This window comes from Ambystoma mexicanum, chromosome 11 (assembly GCF_040938575.1).
Source record: "Ambystoma mexicanum isolate Mex_15411 chromosome 11, UKY_AmexF1_1, whole genome shotgun sequence".
Taxonomy (NCBI): Eukaryota; Metazoa; Chordata; class Amphibia; order Caudata; family Ambystomatidae; genus Ambystoma; species Ambystoma mexicanum.
This window is the reverse complement of record NC_090934.1, coordinates 116,201,694-116,215,790: the sequence shown is the minus strand read 5'-3', so window position 1 is coordinate 116,215,790 and position 14,097 is coordinate 116,201,694. Positions and strand designations below refer to the sequence as shown.

Here is a 14,097-nt window from a genome sequence, read left to right as displayed (position 1 = left end):
CATCGACGGTCGGGCTTTCTCCAGTGGGATGAAGCGGGCGACGATGCAGACGAGTGTCCGATGATCAAATGAAGTTCTTAGGCAAACGGGAGCACGGCGGCTCTGGTCGGCGACAGCGGTCGTCGACAGTGGCAGACAACAGTCCGGGTGCTTCTCTTTGAGATTCCGCAGCAGTCCCCGTCTCGGGTCGGTAGCCTGTCGAAGGTCTGTCTACCAGGGAGCTTTGGCAAAGATCAGCTGGCGCACGATGGTCCCTCATAGCTCGGGAAGAGGGCGCCTTACCAGGTCCTCTCTGGGTCAGTCCTTGGAGACACAGCAGCTTTCAGATTGTGAAGGAGAGCAGCAGCACTTCTTCTTGTCCAGTGGGGCTTCAAGGTCAAGCTTCAGTTACTCGTCGTAGTGGACTTCAGCTTCTGAACACGATTCCTAGCAGTGAGCGGTCCCCAGATATACTGTTGCTCTCCCATTCATTCCGCTGGGTCACACTCAAGCATCCAATCACGACTAAGGGCATTCATGCAGGCAGGCAGCCAATCAGGCACACGAGGTATTCAGGCCAATCACTTCTCTCCAGACACTGACAACAAGTTGTGTATTGGGACAAGTACCGAGCCATTCAACACTCCAAACTGCATTCATACCAGTTTCGGGCAGGGCTGTCTCAGTCATTGTGTCAACCACCAGATACTAGACATCCACAACACAGAATGCATATTCGTCACACACTCTATTCACCCAGGTCCCACCCACAGGAGGTACCCACAACATACATCACCGGGAAGGCTCCAGCTAGTCTGGCCGGGCCTTCACAAAACCACCATATATGGCACTTCCATCCAACAGCCAGTCGGGGGGAAGGGACCGAGTCAGGGCTTCCCAGGACTTTGGGAAAACAAGGTAATGGGTAATAGAAAGCAAGAGGCCACAGGGGCCATTTTGTTTTCCATCCGGAATCAACTGATCCCAATGGCAGGGCCGGGGTATCCCAAAATGGAGGATACTGCGTGCACCTGTCAAATTCAGCATGGAGCTGCCACCAGCCCATACCCTGCTCTGTGGGCCACCCACAGGTGACCAAAAACATACACTAGGGGCACAGGGATGCACCCCCCTCCACCCATGGGTGCCATAAGGGTATCCCACGGGTCCGTTCACCAAACCAAAAGAGAGCTGCACCGCCAGGAGTCCCACATGGACTCCTGCGTGGAAAACTCAACAGAACACACGATAACCAGCAGTAAAGGACAAGGATATGGAGGCCCTGTCCCTCCGATGCATTTGCAGTATCACAAACAGGCAGGTGACTATTGATGAAATTAGTCGCAATTAGTAAATTGAATCCTGGGAAGACTCCCGGACCTGATGGGTTGCCGGTTGAGTTCTATAAGATTCTTCCTGAGAAGGTGTTGGGTCTTTTACAGGATATGTTTATTGAATCTAAAGAGGCTGGCTTCCTCCCGGAGTCTACAAATCGCGCTACAATTTTGGTCTTTTTGAAGAAAGGTAAAGACAGTAACTTACCAGCTAGCTATCAGCCAATAAGTCTGATAAATACTGACAACAAGATATTGGCTAAAGTACTGGCTTCAAGCATTGGACAGCTGATGAATAAACGTATTCACACTGATCAATCTGGTTTCGTTAAGGGTCGTAGATCTTCTAGTACCATCAGGAATTTACTACTGACCATGTCACATGCACGGAATTTGGATGATGTCGCTGTATTCTCTCTGGATGCGGAGAAAGCTTTTGATCGTGTTAACTGGCAATATTTGTTTACGGTCTTACGGGCAATGAATATGGGACAAGAATATATCGTGTGGGTTGCCCGTTTGTATGCTCATCCCACGGCAGATGTTAAAACTAATGGTTTGTTGTCTGAGTCTTTTGATCTGCAGAGGTGAACTAGGCAGGGTCGTCCGCTGTCACCATTGTTTGTTCTGGCCATTGAGCCTCTTGCTATTGCTTTGAGCTGTGACCTGGATTTGAGAGGTGTTTCCTTTAAGGGTGTTATACAAAAAATGTGGTTTTACGTGGACAATCTTTTATTAATATTACAGGATTTGGAATTGTCATTACATTCGCTGATGAACACACTTGATTGGTTTCATGAGGTGGGCGAGTACAAAATTAACTGGTCTAAGTCGGAGGTGATGCCGGTAACAGCACGCTGTGATAAATCTTTGGTTATGAGCTATGGATTTCAATGGTGCGAGGACAGAATGAAATACTTGGGAGTCTGGTTGACTCCGGCTATAAGTGATATGGTTGAAGTGAAAATGGGAGAGATTGGCAGGGAATTGAAATTGTGTACTCAAAGGTGGTCGGCTTTGCATCTATCTATGTGGGGTAAAGTGAATGTTCTAAAGATGAATGCTGCAACAAAAATCAATTATATTCTGAGTTTGCGACCCCTGAAAGTTGGCCAGTGCTATTGGAAATTGATTGATGGCATTATCCAGTCATTCTTTTGGGATGGGAAGCCTCCTAGACTTGGCCTTTGGAAACTCCAACTTCCTATTGACAAGGGGGGGGGGGGGCATGGGGTTCCAAATTTTACGGCGTACCATTTGGCGTTTACATGCCAGTTTTTTTTCTGGGGGAATCTCCTTCTGAATGAGCAGTGGCGGAGGCAAGCATGGCTGGCCTTCTTGCCCGAGAGCAATTTTCACGTCTGTCAACAGGTTAAGAGATGTCACTTGACTGAGTTTCTTAGAGATGTATGGAGGACTATCTATGATGTGTGGTTCGGAGGCGCTGAAGTCGCCAGATGCCTCTATTTGGTTGAATAAAGCGATTACGGACAATGGCAAAGTATTATTCTGGCTGGAATGGTGTTTAGGGGGATTTCAATGGATTGGTGATGTGTATAAGAATGGGAAATGAATTGACTTTGAGAGCAAGCTTTACTGTGGATAATTTCACTGTCTCAGATGTGTTTCAGGAAATTGAAGAGATGTATTGGTGAGGTTCAATGTGGTGGAAATGCAAACTTGGGACTGTTCACTAGTGGTAAGCAATCAATTTCTAGTTAAGGGCTATCATCAAACTGTTGCAAATTACAAAGAGAATATTGGTTTGCAGAATGAATAGGAGATTGGGATTTGACATTACATCGGATCTATGGCTTGAAATGTGCGTGAATCCTCAATAGAGTTTATTGGAGCATGGAAAGACTTTAAAAAAAAGGGATATGTCAGACTCTGATGTTTGCTGGAGTTGCAGGAGTGAGACAGGTAGTATGGAGCATCTATTGTGGGATTGTGTACAGGTTCAAGGCTTTTGGCATGAGGTGTGCAATGTGTGTCTCCGGGTTTTGCATCAAAGTATTAATTTGGATTTCAAAACAATGGTTTTGGGATGCAGTGCTTTACGTGAGGACCTTCAATTATCAGCAAAGGCATTTTTGTTCAGAGGTGCCAGTATTGGAGGATTGGATTGCCGAAATGAACTGCTTGGTGAACATTGAGAGGGTTATTTACAGAAAAATGGGGGGAAAAATGAATTTACATGCAAAGGTCTGGGGTACTTTCTTGAATCTGTGCTAGCTTTGTTTTGATGTTGTAATTGATTTATTGTTTTCTTCTTCTTTTCCCGGGATATACTTTGCTACTTTGTATGTTGTCGTCTGTTCATGTACTGAATGTTAAAATGTCAATAAAGAATTAAAAAAAAAAATGTTTAAAAGATCAACCTGGTTTCCTCTACTTGTTTTTTTTCCCCTTCTTCTATCCTCTTGACCCTTTCCGATCTGATGCACAATTTCTGTGGTGCGAAACGCCAATAAACCGCTCTTCAAAATATCATCTTCGTATGAAGGAAGCTATAATTTTTATTTTTTTCATGTATTTTTTTTTTTTTTTTTTTGTTTTAGACGGTCTCCAATCCTGATCCTGAAAACGAGGATCCCAAATCTCCTCCTGAGGAGCAGCCAAAAAAGCGTGGTCGAAAGCAGAAAGCCGGGGTGATCGTTTCTGCTCTACCAGTCGTGATCAATGCATCTGCCACCGTTACTGAGCACGTACTAATGGATGACGTGTTCTGTCCAACTGACGAGGAAAAGGTGTGTTGGGATCTATGTGAGCATTCAATATATCCATGTACACAATGATCTTGTACTCAACAATCTTTTGAAGGGTCTGTTCTTTAAATCCTTGCTCAGAGGTCCATTATTTGGCACTATTGTCTGATGATTTCACATGATCTGGGAATGCACCTGTATTCCTCACTTAAATCCATTGCCAAAGAGGGACTGTGCTTCTGTTTTTAGTTTCTGAATAATTGTGAGGAATTTACACTGCTTAATGAAAACCAACATACATTTAGTTGACAAACTTTCACCGGCTATTGAGAATCTAGGAAAAATAGTATTCTATAATAATTAAAAACTGAGCTTGTCCTTGTGGGTTAATGTAAATTCAAGAGACATTCCAACTTTTTATCAAGCTAGCATTGAAACCTTCCCTAAATAGGACAAAGGCTGAGTATTGTGTGCATCATATAGACCAATCGCCTTAATAATGATAAAGATGTAAAATGGTGATTCCTGGACTAGTCCACAATGAACAAGTAGGGTTGGGTAAGAGTAGGCACTCGATGGATCATGTCTGTGGGATACTTAATGTCATTAATGAAGTCACTCAGATGGAGCAATAATGGTGGACAGTGCTGAAAAGGCTCTTGATTGGGCCAACTGGCATTTACTCTTTTTGTATAACAATAAGCATTAGGGGGCCATATCTAACCTAACGTGGGTCAAAATTCTGCATACATCACCTCTTGCCTCCTTAAGCACTAATGGAATGACTGTCATAGTCTTGACTGTTCCCAGGCAGCAAGTAGGGGTTTCCACCATCCCCTTTGCTGTATGTGTTTCTAATTGAATGTTTCGCTTTTGAAATGCAGCAATCGGCATTCTATGAAAGTATTAATGGGGTTAGTGAAACGAGGATCTCCCTGTATGGCAATGATGTACGGCTGTACAGGCATCGCAAACCATGCTGGTTTTATTGAATATTCTCAACAATTATGGGTTGGTAGTACAAAAATATGTCTGAATTATTGCCCTTATGTTTTAAAAATGCTACCCCCTAATTGGAATATCCACTTTACCATCCAAAGGGAAACATGTAATTATTTGAGTCTTGATACCCTTGGAAAGCAACCAATTATACGCCTATAACTTTGGCAGGGTAATCCAGAGGATTAAATTGTGTTTTAGAAGAAGGGACATATTGACGGTTTTTTGCTTACAGGCATGATCAATGCTCTTAAACAAAACACACTAATAAAACTAATATTTCAGATATTCATATGCTAGTGGCAGTCTTTTGAAAAGTGAACATTTTCTTTCGTCATGCTTCATTTGGAGTAAAAGAAAGGTTAAGAACGAATTACTTTCAGGTTGTAATGGGGTAGGGTTTAGCCTTCTCATACTCATACCACATGGCGGTTCAATTGGGGATAATGAAAATATGGTGAACCCAGAGTATGCTCGGCTTGGAAAAATATTGAATACTGGAAAATACATCCATCGGACTGTACTCCAATCCATGTCTGCCCTGGTATAAGGTCCCATGCAAGCTGAAATCCCATCAAATTGGCTATACTGTAAGAGTTTGTAGGGAAACATTACACTATTGGGGCATTCCCTTCAATCAAACCACCCCAATCTCCTTGTGAAATCTTGGATTCAAGGGACTTAATTTGGCACTTATACTGATGCAGACCTTCTAGGGTTTGATGCCCCCTCTGTAGTAGTGGTATGTAAACATTTCAGATTTAATACCTTTTAGTTGTATACATAGTGTTGCACGCCAAGGTAGGATGACCTAGTATTGCCTGCAAATTGACAGCAGACACTGAATATCTCCATACTAAACTAATTTACATGTTATTACTCCCAGATAATGATGCTTGGATGAGAACTCTGGTGTTTTTGGTCCCTTTGACCTTCATATACATATTGACTCGATGAAGTTTATGCCTTTCTAGGACCAGCTTTCCAGATGTAATTATTTCATTTAGACTGTATCAACCACGCGATGCCCCCTCAAAAGCTATTTTCAATTGTTTTGAAAGAAACACCCGACTATTGGCTGAGCTGTCGAGCACTGGGCTCAATGGGCCATATGTTTTGGCCTTTCCTCAGAGTGAGACTGGCATGGTCTAAGGCCAAGGAAGTGTTTAGCTTGAACCTGCTGAATCGCCAACCTACTGTCTCTTGGTCATGGTAGCCCATTCATCAATATTCACTCTGCGAAGAGGCATGCAAGTCAGTGTCATTAAAATGTTATGGAGGGATAGATGGGAGAATTAATGGAAAGATGTGTTTTGGCAGACCTCCACCCCTCCCCCAAACTCCAATTCTACGTTGTTTCCTCCACACAACCTTTCTGTCAGTTGACGTTTTATTCTGGTCTTTATTTGGAATAATTGATTTCTCAAAGTATCCAAATATGTACACACAGGCCTGCTTAAAATTGCAAATATCAATTTTTTTCAGTTAAAAACATAGCTTAATAATCAGCATACACGTTAGGAAACTGGGGCCATCATCCCAAGGCTCAGAGAGGTTCTGAATGTAGCAGAGGCCTAAGTGTGTTGTAGGTGCATGGAGAGGATGTAGGGGGGAAAGCAGGTGCCAAAAGAAGGTGCATTGTAGGTACTTTAGTGTGTGAAAGGGTGTGTATATTACTAAATCGAACACCGTCCTAAAAAAGGCAGCCATCTTGGAATCGAGGCCTGGCACTGCAGTGCGGGCAGTAGGCCCAAGAGCGAAACCTAGAAATACGTGTGTGAATGTAGAAGTTGTTGCAGCTTGGTCAGCATTAGGAAAGGACAAATCCACAGGGATTCATAAAACACTCATTGTCTCATACTAACACGTGTAACTCAAAGAATGCACCCTACAAGGGCTTGAGAGGATAAAGAGATCCCTGTGAGCAGCTATCTCATGAGAAGGAGGCCTCTGACCCCCGCCCCCAGCCCATACCCTAAATTATAGTGCCCAGATGCCCCTATTCCAAGACCCCACATTCCAGAGTACAGGTCTGTCCCAGACCACCAACCATAAATGTTAGACCACAAATCGATCAGAAACGATCATAGCAGAATATCCCAAGCTCCTTTGTGCTGCGAGGTGCCAGGGAGCGAAAGTAACAAATCTAAGCCTGGGGTGGGATGAACTGGAACAGTGCCGACGCATGTGGGATCGAGCAGGTGTTTTGGAAGAGGGGTGACTTCGAAAGTAGCCTCTGCACCCATGTCTGCAGTACCAGGTGAACATTGGCCACTGATGGAGAGTGCAATGTTTTCTGTATTTCTAATGCTCAACTGACGCCCAGTGACGTGCAAAGAAGATGATGGACAGGAGATGCTGGGACCAATGGACTGGTGGGCCTTACAGAGCAGTTTGAGTTTGTGTATAGGGTCGCACCAATTAGCTAATTGGATTTTGAACTCATGAAAATGACATCATTGATTATGTTGGGTGCCCTTATAATCTGTTGCTTATGCTGATTTCTTCAGAGTGCTCCGTGGCAGCAGAGTCCTTTGCTATTGCATACTTGTGTGTTTTTTTTTTTTTTTTTTTTTTTTTTTTTATGAGAATAAACCTTGTTCTTGCTGAGCCTTTTTCCCTAGTGGGTTTTAGTTTCTCTGGTGTGAGCATTGAGGGGTTTCTGTGCATTTTTGGTGACCCCTGACGTGCTCCCAGATTTTCTGTGAAAGACAGAGGCTTCGAAGCTGCTTATCTGGATGGCCCGTGCCCACCTTCAGTGACCAATCCCAAGCGTGCAACCCACAGTGATGTACAGGAACTGTTTTCATAAAATTCCGTTCTTTGGAGCAGGGCACAACCTCTAGGAAGGTGCAGGCCATTATTGGGACCCCATGACAGAGCAGCTCGGGTGAACACGCAGATGGAAATCCACCTCATGTGGGCGATAACTGGGGTGGGGGGGAGGGGTTTATTAAAAGAGGACAATGTGTGAGAAATGGCAGTGTGGAGAGGGAAAAGTGAGCGCGTGTGGAGGGTTGGCGTCTACACACTACTCTGCTCCGCTAAAGTCCATGTGGCACTTTTTCTTATTTTCTTTTTTTTTTTTTAGAAGTATGAGATGAGGAACCGAGAAGTGTGGGAACCTTTCCGAGCTAGGGAAGATGGGGCCGTATGTTACATGTAAAAAAAAAAAAAGGATAAATGGGTAGGGGCTCCGTATAATTGCTCGGAATCCTCGGTATTGGGGGCTGAGGGAGGGCCTGTGAAGAGTACTGAAAGTGTAGGGCATTGGAATGCATGTGTATGTGTGTGGGAGCCCAGAGGAAATGTGAGTAGGGTGTGACTGTAGGAAGGAGTGATGGACTGGTAGGAATACGTACACCAAACTGTCTTTTTTGGATGTGGTTGAATACGTGCGCGAATTTAAGGACTTTCAATATGGGGGTGGTCACCCCATTGGCGTACATGTGTACTGCATTGCCATTATCAGCGACAGAGGGTGGCAGAGACACCGGGTGCAAAATCCCAACCATGTCCAGAGCAGGGCATCAACGATGAGGGATATTGGAACACATGTCCTCGTTCTTAGCGGCCATGTTATTTTAGAGTTGTGGGAAATGGTAGAGGACAATGACGAGTACAAGTTCCATCTTGGTGGTAGCCCCTCCCTGAAACTAACAGCTCCAGAAGGTACAAAGGACTCTCGCCCAGAGGAGGGCTGTACCTTCTCACCACCTTCCCGGCCACAGGATCTACCAACCCAACCTTTGTACCTTTCCTTACCACAGCATCACCTCCCTATCCAACAACACCTAACATTATAATATCGTGGGATAATAAATTAAGCACAAGCGGAATTGGCACATTTGAGAGCACTCGGGGAAGGGGAGAGCAAACCGGGGTATGGCCGGAGATATTTTGTTTAGATTGCACAGTACTGCGACATTGAGAATGGGAAGGGTAGTGAATGAGGAGCAGAGTGTGGGTCTAGGAGGTCTGACGGAGGTGCAGACCGACTTGAGGCAAGGAGAACGGGACACCATAAATACTAAATACCATGGATGAATTGGAGGTGCAGGAGGCTATGCAAACTGCCCCAAGTGTAGAGAGCTTGTGGCTTTAGCAATTGAACAGGTTTGGGCAGGTTCCCAGTGGCCAGAAGAAGTGATGGACAGAAAGCAAAGCAAAGAATGGGAACACAGTTGCAACTATTACATAAAGGCACCGGGAGAGTGCAGCATGTACCCTGGGCCCAAATGGAACAAATGGATTCGAAGAAGACTTAAGTGCTCCCAGCCCTCGCTGCAGGGGCTGGGAAATGGATATATGCTTTCAAGAAGCAGACCACTGGTATCCCTCTAGCTGTAGGTGACATAAAAAGCTTGCTTGTAGCAATGGTGGGAGATCAAGTTGGAGATGTATGGGTTAAGGCGGGATATCCAAGAGTTAAGCTAGATGATATGCTTGATGGTGCACCCTTTAATAATATCATGGAACATGTGTGGGAAGCCTTGCAGGAAACATACCCCTACACGCCAGACTTGCACTCTATAATGCAGTAAACAATGGGAGATGAAGACCCCACTCAGAATATTTTGAAGTGCAAGTGATGTGGAGAGTTGATACTGGAGACGAGTGGGATCGATCAGATCCTCTCCTATTTTTGTCATTGATTTAGTGGGCATCGTGGTGAAGGGGTGGGCCAAAATACAGACTACACCACTGTAAAAAAGAGGGAGAAGGAAATGCAAAAAGGTTGCAGGACAGAGTAAGAGAAACTAATACAGAAAAAGCTGGCAAAAATGGCACTTGAACGGGCGGTAACGGAACAGGCAGTAGCACGGACGGGTGTAAGACTAGCAGCGTTTTGGCCAGGTGGAGGGCTAGTGCAATGGAACGGTGGACCCCAACAGCAGTATCCTGAGTGGTATCCAGGAGGTCCGCAGCATGGAAGATGAGAGGTTAGAGGGGGCTTTGGAGGAATGGGGCAGAGAGGGGATGCAGGACCAGCTCAGTGTTGAGGGCGCAGGAATTGGAGTCATTTCATGAGGGAATGTAGGATTGGTGCAGGCTATAATCCATATGTCCCTACTGGCCCAGTGCAACAGCAACACTTACCAATGGCCACATCCATACCATACAATATACTCCAGGCCTACGCATTTGCTCCGCAGGTGCAGCTGCCTGCCCTGTCCAATGTTGAGATGCAAACAACCTCATAAAACCAATTCTATGGGGGTCCCACATCTACACCGAACACTGTCACAAATGGGATGCTGGCACCATATTGGGGAGTGAGCGTTGTGGGAGGAAACCCATTCACAGGTACCAATACATATCCTGATTAGGACAGCCCACAGAATACCCTTCAGTGCCAGTCCAGTCCATGGCTACCCACCCTGATGAGGAACCCTTGGTGGGCGCTTAGATGGTTAACGAGCAATTCATCTTTATGGTCGACACTGGTCCCCATCCTGCATCAGTGAGGGAAAACTTCCCACTATCAGGTGACTCTCGACATACAAGGCTTCTCTGGGGCCGTCACCACGGTGGTATACACAGATTTAGATGTGTGCTATTAGAAAAATTGTGATCATTCAGGCCAGGGAAGGAGAGTTTGTGGTTCATGGCATCCTGGTTGACCCTGATGTGCATGTTTATGGAATCATTGTTTGACTTGACGCAGTGCCCCAAATTGTCAAAACATGGTGGCGTGTACCCTCTGATTTCAACTTTAGGACCGTTGTGACCCCCAAACTTGTGGCAGGGACTATACATTCACCGGATCTAGAGGGCTTGGTGGTGTCGGTGAAAAGGATTGTTGTTTTTTGGATGGATTCTGATGAGTACGAGTGGCGCACTGTGTTGTGTGTTTATCAAGCCATATTTTTGAAAGAGGTAACGGATGTGGAGTTGTTTTGAGGATTGAACTGATGGAGAAATAGTGCTGGCTGTTTGTATTCCCTGCATGATTACACTGCAATATTGCGAAGTACAATGTCCTTGATAGCCCTTGTTTGCCCTGCCCTCCTTCACTGAGAAAGATCTAGAGCAGATCCCAGAGACGTTATGGACAACCAGTGCCCATGATGTGGGGCTCTTGCAGGAACAAGTCCCTGTGCGAATAACGCTCCAACCAGGTGCAGTACTGCCCAAAGTAAAAGAAATACCTACAGTCCAAGGCAGCAGAGGGAATACAAGACACCATTTCCGCACTTGTAAATTGGGGAATTATTGTGCCCTCTACCACCCGATGTAATACGGTGATCAATCTGATAAACAAAAAACGGGCAAAAGAGGGAGTTGGAGAATTTCAGGATTTCTGCACCCTAAATGACATTGTGCAGGAAGAGTGTATTGTAGTTCATACCCCTCTGACAATTTTGTGCAGCATCCCCAAAATACATTTTACTGTGGTGCATTTGAGGAATGCCTTCTTTGCCATACACTTGCATCCAGGCTCTCCATACCGCACTGTGTTTACACATGGCGGAATGCAGTTCGAACACTCGATATTGACACATAGGCATTGCAAATCCACAAATATCGCAAGTGCCCAGTACTATCCTACAATATGTGGACGATCTGCTATTTGCAGTGACTGTGTACAACCGTGCCAAAGTGACTGTCACTCTTTTGCAGCTGTTGGCATATAAGGGATCCAAAGTGGACAGAGCAAAGCTGTCACTATTTGGGGCAATTGATCTATTCATGAAAATAAAAGTTACTGCGTCAGTGCATAGTGCACCCCAGCCATAAATGGTTAAAGAAATGCAGACCTTTCTCGGGCTGTGCAACTATTATTTTATATTATGCTGCATACACCAGACCCTGGCTAGAGGGCCTTTAAAGCAGCGCAAAAGACAGACAAAAATATAGTGTGGACAGAGGACATGCTTACCATTTTCAATGAATTAAGAGGTTATCTGTACTGCACCAGTGCTGTAAAACCCCTGACTATACCCTAGAGTTCTACTTGTTTTCTCATTCTAATGGTCAAATGATGACTGCGGTGCTCATGCACAAAAGCACTATAGGCCACAAGCCATTGGCCTATTACAGTGAGTGCTAGTTTCAGTGATGCAAGGCCAGTTCCCTTGTCAACGGGTGCTTGCGACTGCAGCATTTGCAATTGAGAAAATCTCTACAATTGTTTAACAATGTACATGGAGCATGCAGTATTTGCCATCCTTGAGCGGTCCGAATCCAGCCAGGCTTACATAGTATGGTGGAAGACTGGAAACCCTGCCACCTTCCTCACAGGACTGTGTACCGACACGTACCTTGCAGAGCATGACTGTGTGACATTCGAAGAGGCCATAACAAAAGCAAAATGCTGCCTGCTCAGGGGGTGTGGAGGTTCTTCATTGACTGGTCGGCAACTATTGATTAAGGGACTGGCTTGATGCATATTGGTGGCAGTTGTCCGCCTGGTGGATGGAGAATATGAAGGGATTGTGCAAAGGAAACTGCCCATGCACTATTTGGCCGAAGCCGCTGAGCTTCTAGCGCTCATCAGGGTGCATATAGCATCCTAGGGGTGTTGCATCACTGTTTAGCCTGACTTGGCCTACGTCACCACTATGGTGCATTCAGGGCAAGGCACAATGGAAACAGAGTTTGAGGGCTGACTGGTCCCGGTCCAACATGCAGCATTGTAAGTTACACTAATGGATGTGCTTTCCCAACCCACCATGACGGTGGTGGTGAAATATCACCCATATCAATGACCAGCTAGGTCTCCCTCTGTAATGCTGCTGCAGATGTGGTGGACAAACGAGCAACATAACTTCCTGTGCAGTGTTTCAGAATACCCAGTGATGGCAAAGGGATGAGTGTAATTACCTGAATGCTATACATAGTTACCAAATGCCCCCCTTAGGAAGAGCAGGATCTGTGGCAGAAAAGAGGATGAAAGCAGTCCCTGACAGATTTATTGTGGTCACGGGAAATAACCGGCAAAGTGGTCATCCAAACAAGCTGCTATTTATCGCTTTCAATCAGCTGCACCACCCACCCAATGTGTCGCATCATACTGTGGCAGATGTAAGGTTGACTGTTTTGTGTCGAATCCACAGGAGGCACTGACCAAAATGGTTTCTAATTGCATTACTTGTCAGTTGTATAGCACTGGCCACACCTTGAGTACCATTCGAGGTACCTTACCCCATCTGATTGGGCCATTCCACATAAACTACACGGATATGGGAGAGGGATGTAATGGGTACCGCTACATGATCATGTGCCCCTTCTCCCGGGTGGAGGTAGGTCCTTGTGCACATCCAGACACTAAATGTGTCTGCAAATTTCTGATCAGGGAAGTTTTCCCTCACTGGGGAGTGTGCAAAGTAATCAGATCTGACAAGAGCACTCGCTGTTATTATCTTAAACAACTCACTGGAAATGTATTATTGGTCATCAAGCACCGGATGTGCACAATTTACCACACCAAGTCCAACGGGGTTGTAGAAAGGGTCAACTGTTGAAGAGCAGCATGCTAAAAAAGAATATTGTGCATTGTTTGCATCTGGCATTGTTGCATGTGCAGGCAGCCCTGCAAGGATAATCCTTCATCACCACATGAGGTGGTAACAGGACTGCGAATGCACACGCCCCCATCTCCCATCAGGAGAGCTTCAGATGCTTGCAGGGCTGAATCCTTTCTAGGAGATGAGTTCAGGGATTATCTTTCTGCCTTAACAAAAGCAATACAATTTATTTCTCAACAGATGGCACCACCACGATGTGAAAATCCAACCATCGTTGCATCTACCTCTGTCGCCGCCACTTCAGCTCTTCCCCAGCACTTCAATCGAAGTTAAGAATTGTGTCCCCCTGTGGAGTGAGCCTAGGTACAACAGTCCTTTCACAATTGTCTAGGCCACACCCAGGGGCGTTGCTAGGGGGGGGGGGCTAAGGGGCTATAGCCCCTGATCTTTTGGTTGTAGCCCCGGATAGAATCTCAGGATCTACAGCCAAAAGACTAGCTAGCCCCCAGTCCCAACAGTACTGACATCAGCTTAGCCCCGGGTCTTTTCCAGACCTAGCAACTACCCTGGCCACACCCCTGGTGGTAAAAGGTCAAGGAGTTACGC

The 14,097-nt window shown here is 45.5% G+C and overlaps 1 protein-coding gene across 1 annotated transcript in view; it reads left to right on the top strand.

The window, feature by feature from the left end:
* Positions 1-14,097, top strand: part of LOC138503122 (neurofilament heavy polypeptide-like) — a 159,939-nt gene that overhangs the window by 93,674 nt on the left and 52,168 nt on the right. The window contains exon 4 of the mRNA XM_069622640.1: positions 3,875-4,063. Within this exon, the coding sequence (XP_069478741.1) occupies positions 3,875-4,063 (189 nt within the window). The remainder of the gene's footprint in view (positions 1-3,874; positions 4,064-14,097) is intronic.